Source organism: Martes martes (genome assembly GCF_963455335.1).
Source record: "Martes martes genome assembly, chromosome: 1".
Classification (NCBI taxonomy): Eukaryota; Metazoa; Chordata; class Mammalia; order Carnivora; family Mustelidae; genus Martes; species Martes martes.
In genome coordinates this window covers 144078303-144099343 of record NC_137888.1, presented here as the reverse complement: position 1 = coordinate 144099343, position 21041 = coordinate 144078303, and the positions used below count along the sequence as shown (strand labels likewise).

At 42.7% G+C, this 21041-nt stretch overlaps 1 protein-coding gene across 2 annotated transcripts in view; it reads right to left on the bottom strand.

The window, feature by feature from the left end:
* TGFBR2 (transforming growth factor beta receptor 2) overlaps nucleotides 1-20721 on the bottom strand; it is an 88399-nt gene extending 67678 nt beyond the window's left edge. The window contains exon 1 of one of the 2 annotated variants that reach the window (XM_080815655.1): nucleotides 20372-20721. In XM_080815655.1, the coding sequence (XP_080671781.1) occupies nucleotides 20372-20465 (94 nt within the window). In that variant the 5' untranslated portion in view covers nucleotides 20466-20721. Of the gene's footprint in view, nucleotides 1-11902; nucleotides 11962-20371 lie in introns of those variants that run through there. The other variant, XM_080815656.1, reaches the window with a different exon arrangement.
* Nucleotides 20722-21041: the final 320 nt, after the last annotated feature.

Here is a 21041-nt window from a genome sequence, read left to right as displayed (position 1 = left end):
ACTGGTTCGCAAAGGTAGAAGATCACGGGGCAGGGCACCTGGGTGGTTCAGTCAGTTAAGCATCTGCCTTCGCCTTAGGTCATGATTCCAGGGTCCTGGGCTAGAGTTCCACATCGGGCTCTCTGCTCAGTGGGGAGTCTGCTTTTCCCCCTCCCTCGGCCCCCTCCCTGTTCATACTCTCTCTCTCTCTAAGTAAGTAAATAAATAAATAAAATCTTTAAAAAAAAAAAAAAAAGACCACGGGGCACTCAAAAGAAGATGCTTTCTGAAGCCAAGGGTCTGGTGCCGCACTGTGTAATATGTGTAATATGTAATACGTGTAATATGGTGTCCAGGAGTACACATGGCTTTCTAAATTTAAATAACTTAATTCATAAACATAAATATCTAAAGTAAAATAAAATCACATTTGGTTTCAAGTGGCACTAGTCATTTTCAAGTGCTTAGTAGCCATGTGTCACCAGAAGAGATGTAGAACATTTTCATCACGATAGAATGTTCTATTGGACAACACTGATCTGAAGAAATCCTGAAAAACCTGTGCTTCTCAGCTTCCGGGGAGCTCTGACATCAGAGGCTAAAGGGACACGGAAGGAGAAGTAGGGCAGAGCCAGAAAAGAAGTGCCACGGGGAAAAGACTTGTCTACTGGCTTGGATGGCCTTTGTAATCAACCATCCATCCCGACTTCTTAAGGGATGTGTTATGTAGGAAACGATGGGCGATCTGTAGTATTTACTGCTGAGGTAGAGACACAAGACAATTACGGACTAGGACTAGAGTTCCCCAGTAAACTCATAAACCATGAGTGGCAGCAACAGAAGGTTCCAGAAGTGAGAAAAATGGGCCAAAATCAGTTTGCAACAAGCTAAAACCTGTGGGGGCTCAAGTCAGCTGGCAAAGCCTCTCAAAATGCAAATCCCTGCGCCTAAGATAAAAGAATGTTAAAAAAAAAAAAAAGTGAGGTTCATCTGACTCCTAAGGTATCAAGTAATTCTTACTAAGCCCCATTTCAATGACTGAAACATAAAGCAGAGCCGAGGCACACAGATTGAGTTTCTAGTCAAAGCCTACATAAGCCTAAAGCAAGGAAATTAACATTTGAGAAAAAAATACTGGCTTCTTTTCCAAGGTTTTCTGGAGGGTTTAAGTCACAGCATGTCAAGTAAGGGTGAGTCTGCAGAAGAACATAGTAGAGGGATGACCAACGGGGGAGAGAATTTATTCACAGGGGAAAATCCCGATGTCCTCAGGGAAAGCCACTTTGCTAGACTCTTTTGGGGGAAGCTAAATCTAATTAAAAGCATTCCTCCAGGGCAAGTTTTCTCCCTGGAGACTTCTACCTGCCTCCTTAGCTTCTTTTTTTATCCAATATTTCCAGGATAAGTTTGAATGTTTTATAATCCCTACTGCTCCACGGCTATCGACTTTAAGCCTTTTTTTTTTCTTGCAAGACAACGCTATTTTTATAGCCCTTTTAAGACTAAAACTAAAAACACGATGATAAAAAGAGGCCTGGCTGGATCCTCCCAGAACAAAGTATTATAATTAAAGTGTACTACTAAAGGGTATTTCCATAAACATTAGAATATCATGTGTCCAGGACAGAAACAGCCTACAATTCCCAAGTACAGGGATGGAAAGATAGAAATAATGTAATCGGCCCCACTAGGACTACAGAGGCTAAGAAATTACCTGACTGTGCTCCTTCAGAGGACCTGAAAAGAAAGAGGATTTTAAAGGATCTTCTGTAACTGTTCTGTCCATTATGGCAGCCAATAGCCACGTGTGGCTATTTACATTTAAGTGTAATGGAAATAAAATAGTATTTTAAACTCAGTTCCTTTGTTACACCTGCCACATTTCAAGCCCCAGGTGACTAATGGTTAGTACAATGGAGAGCACAGATATAAGATACTGTCATCATTGCAGAAAGTTCTAGTAAACAGCGCTACTGTCTAAAAGGGTTACACAATTTGTCCCGATATTGTCATGGTGATTAAGAAGTAAAAAGCTCCCTAAACACCACATTTCTGGGCTATTGGCATCGTTCTCTACTCTAGTAAATTCCTTGCAATGGTTTATATAAGTTGTCCAATCAACCCAACCTCCCTAGTCTCAAGCCCATTAAAACAGCATTAAAAATAATAAAAGTATTCCATTGAGGCTCTACCCAACTGAAACTCTAAATTCTTCAGATTTCTAGAAGTATGAAGCATATGTTGGAGATACTTGGGGTGTGAACATGTCAGGAAAAGGTCTATAAGTGAGGCCCTGGCAAAAGCAAGCACCCCTTTGGAATTAATGCATTTGTACCCTTGCTTGCTTTGTTCACACCTCATTCCAGAGGAGTCAGCAGACGCCTTCGTACGGAGTGAGAGCTGTACAAAACCTAAACAGAAGGTGGAAATGTTAGAAGTTCTGGGACACTTCAGAGCTTCCCCATATAGCTTTTGAGGTACCATGAAGGAACTGTTGTTCTAAAAAATCATGAGGCGCTGATGGTGGACCCCTAAGAAGGGCCCGGGTGCCGACCAGGTGCATGGGCAGGATGTGACGGGCACCCCTGCCCTCAGCTAACTGCAGAGGCAGCCACTGGGGGCAAAGAGGAAAGGCATTCACAGCCTTCACATCACAAACTCTTGGCTTTGCAATCGCTCCATTATGCCATGTCCCCACTTAAATTGCCAGTGAGTCAGAGAATTAAGCCACCACAGCATGGCCTGGTATTTAAGGCCCCCATATTCTGATTATCTTTCTGCTGAGCAACCCCTAACCAGAAAATCTATGGTACGTTAACTCCTTCTGCCTTCCTAACCCCCGGCATTTCCACCTCCCCACAGGACCTCTCATCCCCAGGGTGGTCTGCCCAGGCCTCAGAAAGAGTTCAGTGCCTCTGCCAGCTGCTGTGGGGGTTATTCTGACTGGAGAGGGACTCAGAAAATGGCTTCTCCAAGGACACTGGTGTCTGCCATCTTCCATGAGGAGAGGCCCAAGACAGAGAGTGTGCTGACTGCCCACGTCGGCTGTGGCTTGGGAGAGCTGGACACCTCCTCCATGTGGCTGGTGGACGTACATCGCACGCAAGCTTCTCCCCAGCTGTGCCTCAGTTTACCTGAAGCAAGAGCAGAAACACCACTGCTGACGAGTGGACAACGAATGGTACCACGGAGGGGTGTCCAGCCTTTCCGAGCCAGGTCAACTATTCATTCCTTTGGAAAGTCACCCCCCTGCAACCCACCCTACAGTGCTCCAGTTCCTCCGGCCTTGATTTTCAAACACGAGTTCTGTGAGACAGGCTTTTACATGAGCATTTAACCCTGCTCTGCTGGTGAGTTTCCAGAAGGAAAGGGATTTTTGATTCTCCCATAGTTCTGTAACAAAGCCTTTCCTTTATTTGCTATACTGGATTTAGAGTCAGAAGATGGGATCTTCTGACCCTAATCAATGGTACTGCTTTGCTGAGGGGCTTTAAGTGAATACCTTGACTTCTCTGTTCAAATCCTCCATTTGTAGCAATCAGTGTTTCTCAACCTGGGTTCCACAACAGAACCATCTGGGGATTTTTCCAAGCAATACTGATGCCAGGGCCCTACACCAGGGCAAATGATTCAGAACTTCAGGGGTTTGGCTCGGGCACTGGATTATTTTAAAACCTCCCCAGATGATTCTTATGTGCAGCCAGAAGTAGAAAAAAAATAAATATGGTTCAGAAAGGATTTATTCTGTATGGAGCAAAGAACTAAACAGAAACAAACTTGGGGGTTAGAGAAAGCGGACAGTCCCAGAGAGAGGAAGGAGGGCAGGCCTACTACAAACCATGTTTCGAAGCTTGGTCTGGCTGCTAGGAAAATCGCAAAGGGCATTATAACAGAACATTTTAATCAGTGTATATCTCTTTTATATCTTTTTTTAAAAAAAGATTTTCTTTATTTGAGAGAAAGAGAGGGAGCATGAGCAGGGGGAGGGGCAGAGGCAGAGGGAGAAGCAGGCTCCCCACTGAGCAGAGAGCCCAATGCAGGGCTTGATCCCAAGACTTTGGGATTATGACCTGAACTAAAGGCAGACGCTTAACTGACTGAGCCACCCTGGCGCCCCTCAAGTGATTTTCTTATGTGACTCAAACTCTAATAATGTTTTGGGATGAGGCAGGAATCATCAACATAATTGGTGTCAAGGTATTTGGTTGCTATTGTACAAATTCTCCTTGGAAGGTCATTTTTACTTAATTTTTTAGTAGGAGTTTTACAAATTCCTATCTTTTTAAAGGGTAGAAATCCTTTGCCAATCACCAAGGTCAAAATAAGTTTGAAGGAAGATCTGTCCGAAAACCTGAGGAGAAGATTTCTTGCAAAAGGTGAAATTTTTAAAGGGCTTTGACCCCACACGGCAAAATGAATAATGATTTCAGAAAAGTCAAATGTATGAAAGTGTATCTCCCTTTAGATAAACTACCAATGAAATCAGTAAGACAAATAGTTCCTTAGATCAGAGTTAACAGTTGTGGATAAGCCTTTCCTTCAGAAAATCTCGAAGCTAAATAGATACAATACAAAAAAATAACTTTTAAGTCAATATAGTCCTACAATTTAATTTCTCTTCCTAGTCTCTGATTTTTTTTCTTTCTTATTCCATTTATATACTAAACACCACCTATGTACCACATCTGAAGAAGGACCATCTCTGAGATGTTCAAAATTTGGATATTTTTCTAAATATAATTACATCTGCCTTAACAGGAAACAGTATATACAAATTACCATTTTTTAAAGGATGATATAAAAGGTAGTCCTCTAGAAGATTTACTATGGCATCCCTTTTAAATAAGAAGTACACAAAAAGGTAACACTGAAATCTATTCTAATTTGAAGATCTCTCCGCTTCCCATATAAATTCATGAACACAGTCATTCCTTAAAGAAGCTGATCTCTTCTGGGAAATTTTCACAGAGGTGGAAGGATCAGAATAATCCTTAATCCCAAATCCACTGGAAAATCATCCTGATGAATAATGGTGGAAAAGAGGAGAAAGAAGTCCATACTAGACAACATGGGAGCTGATTTAACCTGTTTCCTTAACCAAAATGGAGTAAACGACATCATGATTCAACTTCCTTTTTGATGCTGAGGGGGAAATGACATTTTATAGAACAAATCACAGGCAGGCAGGATCATCAGTTACCTTCACGTGGCTGGCAAACAAATGCAGTTTCTGCTCATCAGGGTGATTCTTTACCATCGCCTTTGAAAATGTCAGTCAGATAAGAAGGCTTTGCTACTCCTCAAGATATAAGTTCTTTTATATAAAAGTAATTTAAATAAATCCTAGATGTCTGTGTTTCTTCTGTTCTGCCAGTCAAAACAATCGTGTTCCTCTCCAAATCTTTATTCAGACATTCATCTTTAAGAAGTTCTGGGAAAGGAAGCCAAAGACAGCACTTGACCTCCAGACCTATATGGCGAAGACACACCCTTCCTGTGTAAAGACGTCCATCTCCCCGATTATGTGAAGGACCTTGAAGCTCTGGAGAAGAGCAAAACGACAGGACTGTGGCAACTACCACAGTCTTTTATAAATGGCAACCTGTGTCTACTGGTAGGCATGACATGACCCTCAAAAAGGCAGACCGCACAGTGTATAAAAGAAAAATTGCCCCACAAGAAAAGGAGAAAAAGAAAAATGACTCATTACATAGCCTTGAACTCTAGTAAGACTCGGGGACAAAGCCCTCAGAGAAGTATGTCTCGAAAGAGGGAATTCTCCCATCCTCGATATGGTTTCCGATTTTTGAGGCAAATAACAGGGCTTCTGATGTGAACCCTACCATCCCCTCTATTACAAGTTAGCTATGGAAACATAAGAACACAATAGGACCGTAGTGTTTGTCTTACATTTACCTAGAAAATTAGGCAGCAAGGGAGCATGAGATCAAAAAATGGTAAAATGACAGAAACACAAATTTGTGAGTCTTTACAATGCCTCAGATGGTTTCATCTTTCTGGGCTTCCATTTCCATATTATCTGTAAAACAGGGTAATTATACCCACTAAGAGGGTTGTTTCCAAAATTAAAAATGACATCCAGGTGAAACAGTTTACATAAAACACTCTATTAACATAAGGGGCTATTAAAAAATTATTATAGCCAGACATGGTCAACATGTTTTCCTCAAAGTTATCACCAGCCTTTTTTCCTACTGGTGCTCTTTCCCCCATAAGCCTCAAAAAGAATAAAGTTATTCAAATCCCTGCTCTTTTCTGTTTTCCTGACACTCGTATTTTATCTGCCTGGACAGGCTGGCAAATGACTATTTTTACGATGTTTGTTGTGCTTTTCATATTCATTTAACAGCCATTTTAACAACAAAGGACATTTTATATGTTCCCAAGAGATATGTGCCAGAGGGGGCTGTGGGCAGAAATGTTCACAAACATCTGGACCTTCCACTGCAGCCCTGGTCACTGCTGATAAAGGGCACACAAGTGGCTGCTTTCAACTACCACCGCCAGCCCCTTCATTGGCTCTTAACTTCAAGGCACTTCCATTCGGAGAGCACAAGTGCCAAGGTGGGCTCCATGGTCACTTCCTGTAACTGGGAGGAAGTGACACTGGATCAGTTTTTCCCAAGATTTTCAGGGACTCCCTCTAAAGACTCTCTTTTCTCATTATTATTACCATTAATATTAACTGAAGTACACTTGACATTCAATTTTACATACTAGCTTCAGGGGTACAACAGAGTGATTTGACAGTTGGCACCTTACAAAATGCTCATCATGACTTGCTTTAACATAAATTTTATTAAAGTACTGATCATAATCAAAACAGTACATTGTGTCAGAGGTCAAGGCGAACATTTTCCTTCCAGAACTTAAAGATGAATGTCTGAATCAGAGTAGAGAGAGAAGAACAAAACTGTTTGGACTGGCAGAATATGAGTCACACAGACATCTACCATTCGGTCAGTCGCTTTTTTTTTTTTTTTTATTAAAGATTTTTCTTTATTTATTCGACAGACAGCACAAGTAGGCAGAGAGGCAGGTAGAGAGAGAGGGGGAAGGATACTCCCTGCTGAGCAGAGAGCCCGATGCGGGGCTCGATCCCAGGACCCTGAGATCATGACCTGAGCTGAAGGCAGAGGCGTAACCCACTGAGCCACCCAGGCACCCCTAGTCAGTCGCTTTTAAGAAGGAGTTATAACTTGAGGAGTAACAAAGCCAATAAGCTTGGAGCACAGGTAACTGTAGTTCCAACAGTTATTCACGAAGTAAAAATGGGACTATCAAGAAACCATGTTCCTTCCTTGGCCCTGAAGATACCATAAGTATTACATTAATAAGCTGGTAGCTGGTAACAGGAGACACTCTTGAGTTTGGCCAAACGCTTCACACAGCGCTGCATAAGTGATTACGTAACGGCCACAAACATCCTCACCAACAGCAACATCGAAATCTTGAAAGAGAAATGTTTTCAGCAGTTCTGAAAGCTAACCAACAGTACATCAAATTAAAAGTATTCTATCTCGACCATTTCTCTTAAGTGCCACAGAATATTAAGACAGAAAATTCTTGTTTCATCTCCTTATTCCCTGAGATAGTGCAGATAGGGCATTGTTGGTCCATGCCTAAGTAATGTTATGAAGTGAGGGGAGCTCCCCAATTTCCCTGGAAGAGGGGCTCCCTGGGTGACAATCTGGCTGGAAGAGAGGCAGGAGCCATGTCTGGAAACTGTGCTGTTAAAGTCAGGAGTCACCTTTGCAACAGGGGATGTCTTCCCTCAGGCAGGTAGAAAGATGTCTTCCCACGCTCTCCATTGCACCTAGACCCCTTCGTTCAACTACCCCTTCTCCAACTATCCCAGTGATAGGAGATAATTTACAATTCATAAAAAAAAGGAAGGCAGGAGTGGCAAAAAAAAATCTTCTGAGTCAGATAATATGATTTACTTTATGACTTTTTTGGGCGCCTACAGGCATAACATGTTGGGTCCTCCACAAAAGATTCACACACAAGAGGAGAGATGAATCAAAGGCAGTCTGTGACGGACGGAAAAGCAACAGGCCTTAACACCCACAGACTGCAGCTCCCCCCCACTTCACAGAAGCTAAAGACTGTAGGCACAGGGAACCTCCCCTGCAAAGAGAAACTTACACGCATCAGATCATTCAAAATTTCCCACAAGCCCATTGTTCCCTCAAGGTGGCTTTATTATAAATGACAAAGCCCCTGATGGCACACTTCGTGGTGAGAAGGTAAACAGTCTAGAAAAAAAAAATAAGCATATACAAATTTAAATAGAAATACATAAATAGAAATATAAATTATTTATATATGTGTGTGTTCGTGTGTGTGTATAACCTATAATCCCATCTTGGATTTATAAGCAGTTTCTCTGGCCTTTAAAGGTAATGAATTCTAAACAGCAACAATCTTTCAGTGAGAACGCACAGTGAGTGCTAGGGAAGAATCAGACGGAAGATTCTCCCTTAAAGAATTTTCATTCTAATAAGGGGCACATGCATACAGCCACACACATAAAGCCACCAGAGTGTGGAAGCCAGGCCTGTTGGTGAGGCTGTGAAGAGGAAAAAGGAGGGAAATCTGACTGGGATAACTAACCGAAGAGCCAAGAGAGGAAATGGCATCTACTCAGGTGTTATTTCAGCATGTGGAGGATGGTAGGGCATGGGTAGAGAATGGGAAAATTGGGATAACAGTCACCAGTTAGAGAATCTAAAAGCACAAGGATGTGTGAGGATGTCCAGTTCAAAGGAACTAGGGCCTGAGAGATGTATAAGAGCATAAAGGGAAATGATTCCATTCATGCATGGAATCATCTAACTGGTCCTGTGACCCCAAGATGCATCTTAAGAAACAAGGATATTGACACAGCCCCTGACCTCAAAGAGAAAGTCAGGACCGTGTAATCAGTCACCTGGGATCCATAGAGAAGATCATGGAAGGCTCTCTATCAGGGGCCAGCTATTCAAAATGTTACCTGGGGAGAAGATTTAACTGATGGCCATGGATATGTATTAAAGAGAAAAGGGACAAAGGGCATCCATAGGCAGAAACCAAAGAGCTTCTCACACCAGACAGAAAACACGAGTTCAGACTTGCATTGTGGTAGGATGGTTTAAGAGTAAAAATGAAACCAAATGGTTATATATTTCATGTAACTGCATTCCTGTTGTAAAAATTTGTCTGATTATGAGATTCTAGGTAATAAGATTTACAGTTATTATGATGAATAAGTTGAGATTTGATGCAAAAGTCAGCAACATGAGATACAGGTTTCTATGGAAAGTTTTTTCTGTTTCTTGGTTTTTTTTTTTTTTTTTTTTTTTGCCGAGTACAGTTATAATGTCAGAAGGAAAAAAATAGGTAATAAAATTATTTGAAAAAAGTCAGAAAGAGGTGTGAGAACTGATTGTTGTTACTGGCTGAGACCAATAATTCTTAAAGGCAAAAGTAACAGAGGTGCAAAAAATTGCCTTATGATGAATAAAATACCAATCACCAAAAAAACCACTGGTAGCATGATCAGAACAGACTAAAAAAATGTTGATGGATTCAAGAAAAATTCAGTGAGTTCTCACTCAGCATCAACGAAATAAGTTTCTCAAGGCAAAAGATATAAATTTTTTTAATGCCGAAGAGTAGAACCATGTCCTGAAAAACCTGGCATTAATTCATTAATTTATTGGGTACACACTTTGTATACAGCAAGTGCTACATGCTTTAAGAAACACCAAGGTATAATAGCTCTTAATTAAGGTCTACAAATGGCAAGGCAGTCTATGATTAAATGCCTAATGAGTAAACGTGTTAAATGTTATGGGTTCAGCAGAGAAACAATCTCTAGGATCTACAGTTTTGGGTAAACAGACAGGATAAAACTGACTCACTAATTGACTTGACTTGCTGTCAGAGCGTTTGCTTCTGCTAGCCTCAGTGTGTTAGTTACATACAGTTAAAAGGGGGCCTTGTAGCCCTAATAATACTAGAAGCTACTCTCCCTGGAATCCTTGTCTTCCTTGGGGACAGAAAGAAGTCTGATCTGATTCACCAACACTACTGCACGTCCTTTGATACCTCTGTGGAAGATGCTTTAAGGCTACTGGGGCAGCGTGTCGCAAACTTCAGGGTGTATGTACACGAATCACCTGGGGATCTTGTTAAAATGCTGGTTCTGAACAGGTCCGACATTCTGCATTTGCAGTAATTCTCAGCGATGCAGGTGCTGCTGGTCTCTGGACCACCCCCTTTGAGTAGCAAGGTATTAGAACATCTTCAGCTACTGTTATCAGGGGATGATATGAAAGCCTCGTGTTGGGGTCAGAATGCTTGAGCTCCAGATCTGAACCTCAGTGCCTATTCTAACTCATGATAGGTAGATGTTAAGTGAGTCTCATGAAGGGGTGAGAAGTTTGAACAAGCAAGCAGGACTTCCCAGAGGTGACGGAAAACAGAAAACAGCAAAAAGGAAGAGACTGGCCAGTTTGGGGTTCCTTGGAATAAATAAATAGGTGATAAGAGAGGTAATATAAATTATATAATTAATTATAATAGAAACTATAAGAATAAAAGAGTGCCCAGGAAGGGCTGCGATTGTTAGAAACTGTTTTACAACAATGTAATTTTAGGGATTCCAGAATAGTGAATGCACAATGCGACTGTCGGTTGTTGTAATTGTTGTTTTTCCTTTTCACACATCTGAGGTCAAATTTTATCATTGTTTTTCCCCAATACAATGCGTTTTAGAGAACAAAACATAAAAGTGATATGAAGTAACAAGATAGCCATTCAAAGCAATAGTTAGATTTCTCCTCTGTGCTAACTGGTCTATGCAGACCATACAGAAATGCAATTATGGGGCTCATAGCTACTCCCCTGCCGAAAAAAGCAGTCTGCAATCCGCCAATCTGTAGCAAATTCTGTCTTTTCTGAGAATATTTTCAGAAAAGTGGTGGACAGATCTTTGAAAGGCAAGAGAAGACTAATTATATTCAGACGAGTTTCTTTTCTTTTCCCAAAAAACATAGAAGCTCCTTTAGGACTTTCTTTTCCTAGACACAGCAAAGCGTTTCATAATTCTCTTCCTCAGGAAAAACCTTCAGAGATTCTTCAACCAATTCAGAGGAAGGGGAGAATGAGAACACCATAATTAACAAAAGAGAAATGGTATTACCACCAAAACCAAATAAGCCCTTTTTTTTCAGCAAGGAAGAAGTGCTAGCTCAAGTAAACATGCTATTTAGTCAGGGTGTATGCTCAGGCACCTGTACCAGGAAATTTTCAAAATAACTATGGTTTCATTCTCTTTTTTCAATAGCAGTCATCTCCGACAAACTCCAAGTGGATGTTTGCGGTATGTCTCTGCTCTGTCCTGTTATGACTTTTGAGTTTTCTACTTCGATTAGTTAAGGATTATGTTTTTACATCAATTTCAATGGTTTCCTCCACTAAAGCTACAAAATGAAACATTTCGGAACAGAAAAAAACTGAAAATTTCATCTAGTCCAACTCTTGCCACTGTACCTAGACAAAAATGAGAACCAGTGAGGCCAAAGGGACTTGGCCAGATCACCCAGACACCTTGGTTGCCAGTATAACATGCTTTAGTCTTCACCAGCTCTCTTGCAGGCAGAGTCTTCATCTCAAACTAAGGGTCAGATCTGGGTTTCATTCCAGATCGAGGTTCTGCGATAATTACATATTTACAACTTCTCTACTTGGCATGAGGCCTCTGAACTAGGAAAAAAAATGAAGGGTTTAGCTAAACCTGGAAAAAGAAGTTTGGGTTTGGTGATGTAACAATGCAGACTTCAGTCTCTGTATGGGGGTGGGTGGTAGAAGAGGAGGCATTTCTATTTATTTTTCTAGGCCAAAAAGCAAATCCTACCATTAAGCATAGATTTGGGTCTTGCGAATGTTGAAGCTTTTAAATTTCAGGGGCACCCTAAGAAAAAGAATATAAAAATTAAGAATAGAAATTAAGGTATGAAAGTGAATACTTGAAATTTAAAATGTCATCTTACAAATTGCAAATTTTAAAAAGCTACAAATACCACAAACATAAAATTTAAAAAGAAACGATTATTTTTATTAATTAACTGCCTGACATACCTCTGAGATATTTTTACTACCTTTTTTGATTGCGTACTCTTTGATTGCCTCTTCCGATGATATTTTGTAATTGTCTCTATAGAGAGAATAGAAGAATAAATCAGTCTTTCCTCTAGAACTGTTGATCCGAATTTGTAATTTATTTTTGAATAGCTTGGAAAAAGTTTCAGCTTCATCATTCATTTTAAGTGATATACTATAAATGTTCTGAATTGCCACTAAATTTGGGAAAACCTCTATCAAGTTCCTTTTATATGGTGAGCTATAATATTCAAGGCACAGCAAGATTTCTTAAATATTCTTGGACTTGATTGACACTCACTAACCACATTGCCACTCTCCCTTCCAAAGCCAGGAGATGGGTCTACACCAGGCATAAGCTCTAAAAGTTATATTCCATTCACTTATGGTGAATCCACCTTGGCATACTATATATATCCCCCACGTATTTATGCATCCTTTAATTCCCCCAATCCTTCCAAACAAAGGTTTAGTTTTGCTCAGAATACCTAAAAATCCTTGAAGGCATAAATATGCCACGATTTGCCAAGTGATGTATATATTTCATTCTCCCATTGAGGTCACAAGACAGGCATGACGTTTGATTATTTTATTTAGCTAAAGAAATTAAATGGGGTAATAAATGAAAAACATTAAAGCATTGGAAATATGTTGGATATTACTATTATTTTTCTTAATCCTTATGTTCTCCCACCACCCATGCTACAATAGAGAACAGTTTATGTCAACTGAGGTGACCTAGTCTCAGGATAGTATATAACAATTGAAGGCCAGGTCCTTAGACCAGACCATCTTGGTTCTAACCCCAACATAATCACTTGATGCCAGGGCGGCCTTTGCTAAGTTTTCTAAACTCCAAAGTGCTTATAATGAGTATTATAAAATCTATTCCTTGGAGTTGATTTGAAGGTTAACTAACAAGAGAAGAAGCGTTCAGCACAATCTAGGCAGTGAAAGATCTCGGTAAGTGGGCTCCATACGTTAGTGGGAAACCGGTTCAAGAAGGCTCATGAGTGAAGCTTCCTCAAGAGAGGGACACAGCTCCCTGGGAGCATGAGGCCAATTCAATTTCCCTACGTGGAAAAGTTTCATAGAGTTTTAGGACGACCACTAGTCATCCACAAAGCAGCAGAGTGAGTTTCCTCCAAAGTCAGTGAATCCTCTAACGATTTACAGCTTTCACAGATAAGACCTGCTGTGGTATAGGCTCAGAGTGTGCACCTGACCCCATATTTTCCTTCGAAACATTCATGTTTGTTCTGCCAACTCCCTGGCTCTCTAAAATGCATAGTTTTGACAACCTTATACCTTTTATAGTGTCAGAAGGGCTTTTTACTTCTTAACACTGTTCTAATGTTCTTGTTTTCCTTACAGAGGCTTGAGAAGGCCATGGATCCCTCAAATAAACATTTACAATAGCAGAAAAAACATCCAGAGAAGTTTCACCTTGCCCTAGAGTTCCCAATACATGTAGGAAATGCCAATACAGCACTGGGAAATCTTTTTAAAAAATGTGTTAAGTGAAATAACAGATAGGACAAGTCAAATTAATAGAACTAAGGTTTCCTTCAAGAAAATACAAACTATGAAAAACTGAATTTCTCAAAGAAGATACAATGTTATGATTACAAAAGGAGTCTTAGCTTTTTCGCTAATGACCAGTCTCTCCAGGAAGAACAGAATACAATCAACAAAAACCAATCTGGTGCTGCACACCTCTGCAAAAGAATGTTGTTCCAACGGCTCTGGAAGACCCAGGGTAAGGGCAAACGGAGGCCCACATACCAAAGATCAAAATATTGGAAATGTATAAATCAAGTGGAGAAACTGTCCCATAAAATAGGTTTTGTCCTACCTTGACTGACAAATGTATCTCTGTAATACTTTGGAAGGCCTAGTATAATTCTGAAACTCTTGAACTACTCAAGTCCCTTTCTGGAACTGGGTGCTTTGAGTAAACATTGTCCCAGGCCTGGCCAGCAATACCTTCCTCTTTGCACTGCCTGCTCCATCCTATATCAAGTGAGGCCTTATAAGATATGCATGGACACCCAAATTGTGACACATCCCTACACACACCCCACACATACGAAGCTCCCCCGTAGCCACCCTTAAGATGCACAGAGGTACCCAAAAGTCCATATAGCCTGTGAAAGTTAACCCAGGGCTACTTGGACAGTGAAGTGTTGCTCCTAGGTACCTGAAATGTGATCTAAAAAAGGGAGGGGTTTGGACTCAGAGGCCCAGAGTCTTCTTACCCCATGGACAGGGGTCTGGTTTGAAAAGACCAAAGGCAGTGCCCTCTAAGATCCAGGGCAGAGGCCCCTTTTGCCCACACACTAGGCCTATATTTTAATTGAGTTGAAAAAATTGGGGGGGGGGTATCTCATCATAAAAGAAGAAAGAAAAGAAAAGAAGAGAAGGAGGAAAGGGAAAGAAGGAAAGGAAGGGAAGGAAAAGGAAGAAAAAGAAAAGAAAGGAGAAGAAAGAGAGAGATAGAGCTGCACATCTTGACAGCAAACAGCCTTTCCCACCTATATCCTCATATCCTCAGAAGTCACGGGCATTTACTCTGCAACTAAACCCATTCTAATGAACTAAGCTTCAGCCCTGTAAACAAAGCAAAGATATTAGGGAGCCCTTAAAAGGCTAAAGGGGAGATCTTGAGTTGACTACATCTAAGGAGGCAGTAGCTTCATGTTGATTGCCAAGACCTAAAAAGCTGATCACAGCAAGTAAAAGGCCAGATCCTATCACGAAGAGAAGAATCTGAACTACTTACAAGTTTTCAAATTAGTGGGACCTCAAAAGTCAAATCATCCCATCCGCTTTTGTTATGTTGGATAAATTCTGTTCTTTCTGCCCTCACCAACAGTTGTTTGAGACCTGTACACAGATGCTGGTCCTACGTGCCTGGAATGTGGGATGTACAATACACAGCTTTGAAAACGGTGCTTGTCCTACTGCTGTAAATGGTCGAACCATGGGGTCACATGAGGTGGGTCCCGTCACCAGGACTCTGTGATCAGACTAGGAAGAGTAGAGTTTCCTTCTAAAGAGATGGCCTTATCTTGATTTTCTATGGTACAGAGATACTCAGGAAGGAGGCAGATCACGCAAGCCAAGCAAATCGTGAAATCAGGAGCACTGAATTGATGGTATCAGATGGTAAATTTCCCCTTCTCAAACACGAGGACTCCTTACCCCCTCCCTAACTTCCATCTCAACATAGGTGCTCACAGATCGACTAAGTGAAAGCGCCTAGCTAAATGCAAACAGGGCAAGCTGAGAACGCACGCACATGCACGCACGCACACCCCCCCACACACACACGCACGCACTCATGGGCAAACCTCAAGAGACCTCGAGCAGACTCCACCTTCCCCATCTAGAAATAAAGTTAATAAAACTTATCTTGCAGGCTTCTTCTGAAGACTAAATTAGATAAGTCACGTCAAGCAGCTGGCTCAGAGCAGATTTTCAAATGTTGGTTTCCCTTTTCCCCCCACTCCTCCCTGACAGGAGCCAGTGTGCCTGCTCAGCCTTCTAAACCCTTCCGACGACATGCCAGGCAGGGAGGGAGAGTCATCGTCGTATTGCCTCGGTCAGAAGCAACACACACCTGGGGAGCAAAATGTGACATGAAAAAGAGGTAGCACAAAATAAGTGGTGAGCGTGCTCACCCCTAGTGCGTATCTGCTAAGTCATTTCCACTGAAAATCATGTGTTAATTCGGCCGAAGCTACACGCGAGGAGCTGGAGGGCAGAAGCTAACAAGGTGACAGAGTTATGCCTTTATGTGGAAATTGGCTAAATAATGCCATGCTCTAGCCAGGAAGTATGTTTCCTCTGCGCCCTATTTTAAACTGTTTTGGTGGTTTGCATCAGACCTAAATAATACCCACACTGCTCTGCAGCAGACAGAAGCTGCTACAGGTCCATACTTCCCTTCCACGGACTCTGCTTCACCGCTTATAAACCAAAACATCAAACCCTGATGAAAAAAGAAACTTAAAAGCTAAATTTAGATTTTCAGCACTTCATTTTTAACGAAAGTCTCCTTTCGACAACCTTCTAGAGAAGAAAAAGAGAGAGAGAGAGAGAATTCAGTATTTACTGGAAAATTTCTTTGGTGAAACCCTAAAGTTTTGGAATGGCTTAGAATGTCTTACACCAATTCAAAATGTATAGCTAAAGGGACTGCATGAGAACTTTCCAGCATGTTTGTCAGAAGTTGAAGCATCTTTTTCCATATCTCATCAGAATAAAAAAAAGTACACACCAATTACATACTATAAAAACAGCCAAACTGCTTACTTAGATCAGAGCCAAAACTACTCTAAGTTAGAGTAGTTAACTACTTGAGTAGTTAACTAGTAAAATACTAGTTTTTTAATAACTACTCGAGTAGTTAACTAGTATTTTACTAGTTAACTACTCTAGTTAAACTACTCGGGTAGTTAACTACTCTACTAGTTAACTACTCTAGTTAAACTACTAGTAGTTAACTACTCTGCTAGTTAACTACTAGAGTAGTTAACTACTCTAACTTAGAGATACTACTAGTAGTTAACTACTCTACATTAAGTTAGTAAAAGGAAGATTTTACTATTCAGAGCAAACTCCCAATAGATAAGGGCTGCCTGGTTGTTAAAATGCTTGCTCTGGATTTTACCAGGAGCTCAGCTCAACGTTTCCTGGGTGCTAGGTGATGTTTCTGGTCCTCCCAGAAACCTTGGACATGGAGAAATTAATAAGACACGCCTCCTGCCTTTGAGAGGCTTGATTGGCAAGGGAGTCACGTAAAGATGTAATTTCGGCTCTTGTTATGAGCTAAGAGGGAGGCCTGTCCTCAGGAGGGGATGTTTAGCTCAACCACTAGGCATTCAAAGGGGTTTCCTTGGGCAGATGACACTTAAGTCTAAAAGATGAGGGAAAATTATTCGGAGGGTAGGAGTTCCAGAATGACAGCAGCTTGAACAAAGGCACTACTAAGCTGCTCAGGGAATGTGTATGTAGGATGATCAGGATACAGTGGGAAAGTGTGAGCCTTGGTGGGATGTGAAGTCTCAGAATCAAATGGCAACCAGGTAATGGAGGATCCTATTGAGGACTGAATTCGGGGTTAAAAATAATAATGAAAGCTGGTATTTACTGAGCATTTACTATGTGGCAGGCACTGGGCTAAGCATACAAAGCATTATTTCATTTAGTCTTCACCATAACTCCAGAATCCCCATTTTACAAATGGGTATGGGGGTTAGAGAAGGAAGGAGACTGTGTCCCCTTACACAGCCAATAAATGGAAGCTGGGTCTGGAACCCAGGAGGCCTCCATTCCAAAACTCGTATCTCGAAGCTTCTCCTCAAAAGAAAGATTAGATTGGGCACATTGCGTCCACCACACTGGCTACAGAATGGAGGCCTGGGGTGGGGGCCTATAACATGGCAGGCATAGAAAAGAACAGATGAACAAAAAGGAAGACATTCAGAGGGACTGAGAACAAAACATTCAACTTGCACCCCTCCAAGTGCATTCAACAACCAAACAGCTCTTGTAAAGGGGGAGTCTAGAAAATAAACCACCGGTACTCATTAATGCTCCCAAGCACACAGGGTTAAACTATGTGTCCTGGTCTTTGCCTTTAACACCCTCCAATGCGTTCAACTGTCTTATTCATTTGGAATAGTGTCCCCAGGTCTGAGTCTCCTGCCTGGTGCAAGGAGATGCTCTATAAATACGCTGAGAAGGACAAATTAGTAATAGCTGCTTTTTACAATGGCACCAATGAGGTGTCATTCTTAATTGGAAAAATGGGGTTAAGAAATAAAGAAAAAATTTAAAAGTTGTGTTGATAACTAAGGATTGGAAAATTAAAATGGAAACCATGTAGCAGTTGAGGCAGCTACACAGACAATAATAAGGACTCATCACCATGGGGTGCTACCTTGTAAAAAGGCAATAAATCCAAAACAGGATTTTGTATAGACCACAACCGATACTACTAAAGGAAGTAGCCAGGGGGGTCAAAATTTGTTTTCCGAAAAGCCATAGACCAAAGATCAAATTCTGGGCCTAGTAATCACTAGTCTCTGACCTTGACAAAAATAAATACATCATTAATATGATTTTAGGTAAGAAGTTTATCTGTATGATACTTTTACCAACACTGAGTCCTCAACAGAAATCTCTTGTTAGGTATTTGAAAAGTACAGGTCACATTTTCTAGATCTGAAGAGTTTTCTAACATTTAAGATTTCCCCCTGAAGAGTCATTACTTAATTTGGGGCATTGAGGAAGGGTGGATCTACAAAACAAAACAAAACAAAAAAATTTTAAAAGGCTTTAAGTACATTTCTTAGTGAAGTTTCTTCTTATACTGAAACCCTTGGCCCACTTATCAATCTATGGAACAGAAGGTGGACTTTTTGGGGGGCCTAAAAGGATGTTGCTAGGCATCTCATTTCCTCATCTCTTATCACACAGGAAGATATTTTGAAAAATGTCTTGACGGTTTAGCAGTTATTTTAGAAAAATCCTGAAACTGCTTACTTATATGGAAAATTAAAATGGAAGTGGAAGTAGGTTTCTCGTTGTCATTATAGCTACCTTCAACCTTCCAGTATCTTTGAAAATTTAATTTCAAATGAATGCAAATTCCAAAATGATTCCTTAGTTCAAATTTGGAGACTTTAATTCCATCCAATATGAAATCTGTGGGTTGTTTAAAACTGTTCAAAAGCCCAAATAAAAAGCCACTAGGCTTTTAAGTTAATTGTTTAGAAATGTGTATATAGATGAAATGAAACTGACTCATGAACTACTGAGTCTGGAATTTGAAAATTCATAAATCTTATCCTTGTAAACAAAATCTAACGAAATCAAGGTCAGCTGATTTCCTTCTTTCCTAGCTTGAAACAAAAGTTTTAATGATTTTTAACATTTTTTGTTGTTGTTGTTTACAACAGTGTTTCTTCCTCATGCCATTCAAACTCCCATCTCCATGCCACCTTCAAGAAGAAACGTCATTTTAAAAAGTTCTCAATTCACTTCAAATACTCCGAGGCCTACCATTTAGAACCTGGTGCTTATTTCTTCTAGACAAACCTAAAGGTAAGTCTGTCCATGGCCCTGGTAAATAAAGCAAGCTCCTCGGGGTGATGTGGGCTATCAGGGCATCTCCAAGTCACCAAAGGGGAAAGAGAGCGACAAGATGTCACAGATGAAGGGGATGTAAAGTTATCCAAATCTAACCATTTTACAGATGAGGAAGCTGAGGCCCTCAGGTTCCAAGTACTCAGTTAACCCAGGCCCCAGCTGCAGAAAACTGGGTTATGCAGATCACGGCTGCCAAAAAGTAATAACTTTTAAAGTCTCAAGGGGGTTCGGTACTTTCCATAACAAATAATTAAGAACTCAATTCTTGCATTTTTCACCTCCGAAAACGTCCAGAGATGGGGAGCTCAGGGACAGTTAGGAATTTAACCTTTCCGTTTCCCTCAAAGGACAGTTGCAGAGAACCATCACCTCCGGCAAGGCAGGGCTGTCTGGCTCCAGGCAACATCTCCAAGCACCCAGCACCTAGCACCTAGTGGGCACCGAGTTAATAATTCCCTGCCTGCCACCTGACAATCCCCGCTCCCTACCCTACCCACGCCCAGCCCTCGGTGGAGCCAGATAACTTTCCTTTGGAAATTGCCTGGTTCCGTGAAACTTTCATACAGTGACTCGGGGCCGAGAAGCGGGCCTGGGGGAACGTGCGGCGCCTCCCCGGAGCCCAGGCTGGAATCGCGGGCCACTGAAGGGGGTGTCTGGCCGAGAGCTGGGTGGGCACGCAGCATCGCCCCGGGCCGCGGCGACCCCAGGTGCGCCAGCCGCTTTGGCGGCCTCGGCGGCCTCCGCTCCGGGCCGCGGCTCCCCAGCCTCCTTCAGATACCCAAGCAACTTCTCAAACTTCCCTTTCCGGGGGTGGGGGCTCGCCTCGAACGCGGCCGGCACAACGCCTTTCCTGCCCGCACAAAGGGGGCCCGACGTGCCCCTCGCCCCTTCCCCTTTTACTTTTGAAAGAGAAACTCACAGCCCGGCGCCTCGGGGAGCCGCGCTGCGTGGGTGCCGCCGAGGGAACTTTCCCGTTTCCGCCCGAGCGCCGGGCGCCCAGGGCCGACTGTCAAAGCGCAGCGGGGACCCCCCGGCGCCCCGCCGAGCCCACCTGGGGGCCACTCACCCGACTTCTGAACTTGAGGCGGGATCGTGCTGGCGATGCGCGTCCACAGGACGATGTGCAGCGGCCACAGGCCCCTGAGCAGCCCCCGACCCATGGCAGCCCCCGCCGCTCGTCATAGACCGAGCCCCGAGCGCAGCGGACGGAGCCTCCCGGAGCCCCGGCTGCGCCTCCGCGCCGCGCCCTCTCGGGACCCCGCGCCGGCCGGCCGGGCAGATGCGCGGGCCAGATGTGGCGCCGCTCGCCAGCCGGGAGGGGGCCTGGAGGCCGGCGGGGCGCGGGGAGGCCCCCGGCGGCCGAGGGGAGCTGCGCAGGAGGCCGGCTCCTGCCCCTGGCGAGCGCGCGCGCGGGGGTGTCTTCGGTCGGTGCGCGCGAGTGACTCACTCAACTTCACCCGGGCGCCGCGGGGGAAACAGGAAACTCCTCGCCAACAGCTGGGCAGGACCTCTCGCCGCCCGAGAGCCTTCTCCCTCCACTCGGCTTCCAGCCCTCCTCTCTCTCCTGACTGCCAATCATGTCCCCGAGACCGGCCCCTCCGAGGGCTTTGGCAAACTTTCAGCTGCCCCCACCGCCCTCGGGAGTTCCTGGCTCCAAGTATTTACCCCGGCGTGACTGAGGGCACGCGTTTCAGAAAGAAGCTGAACACACAAAGTGTATACACTGCCCAGAGCAC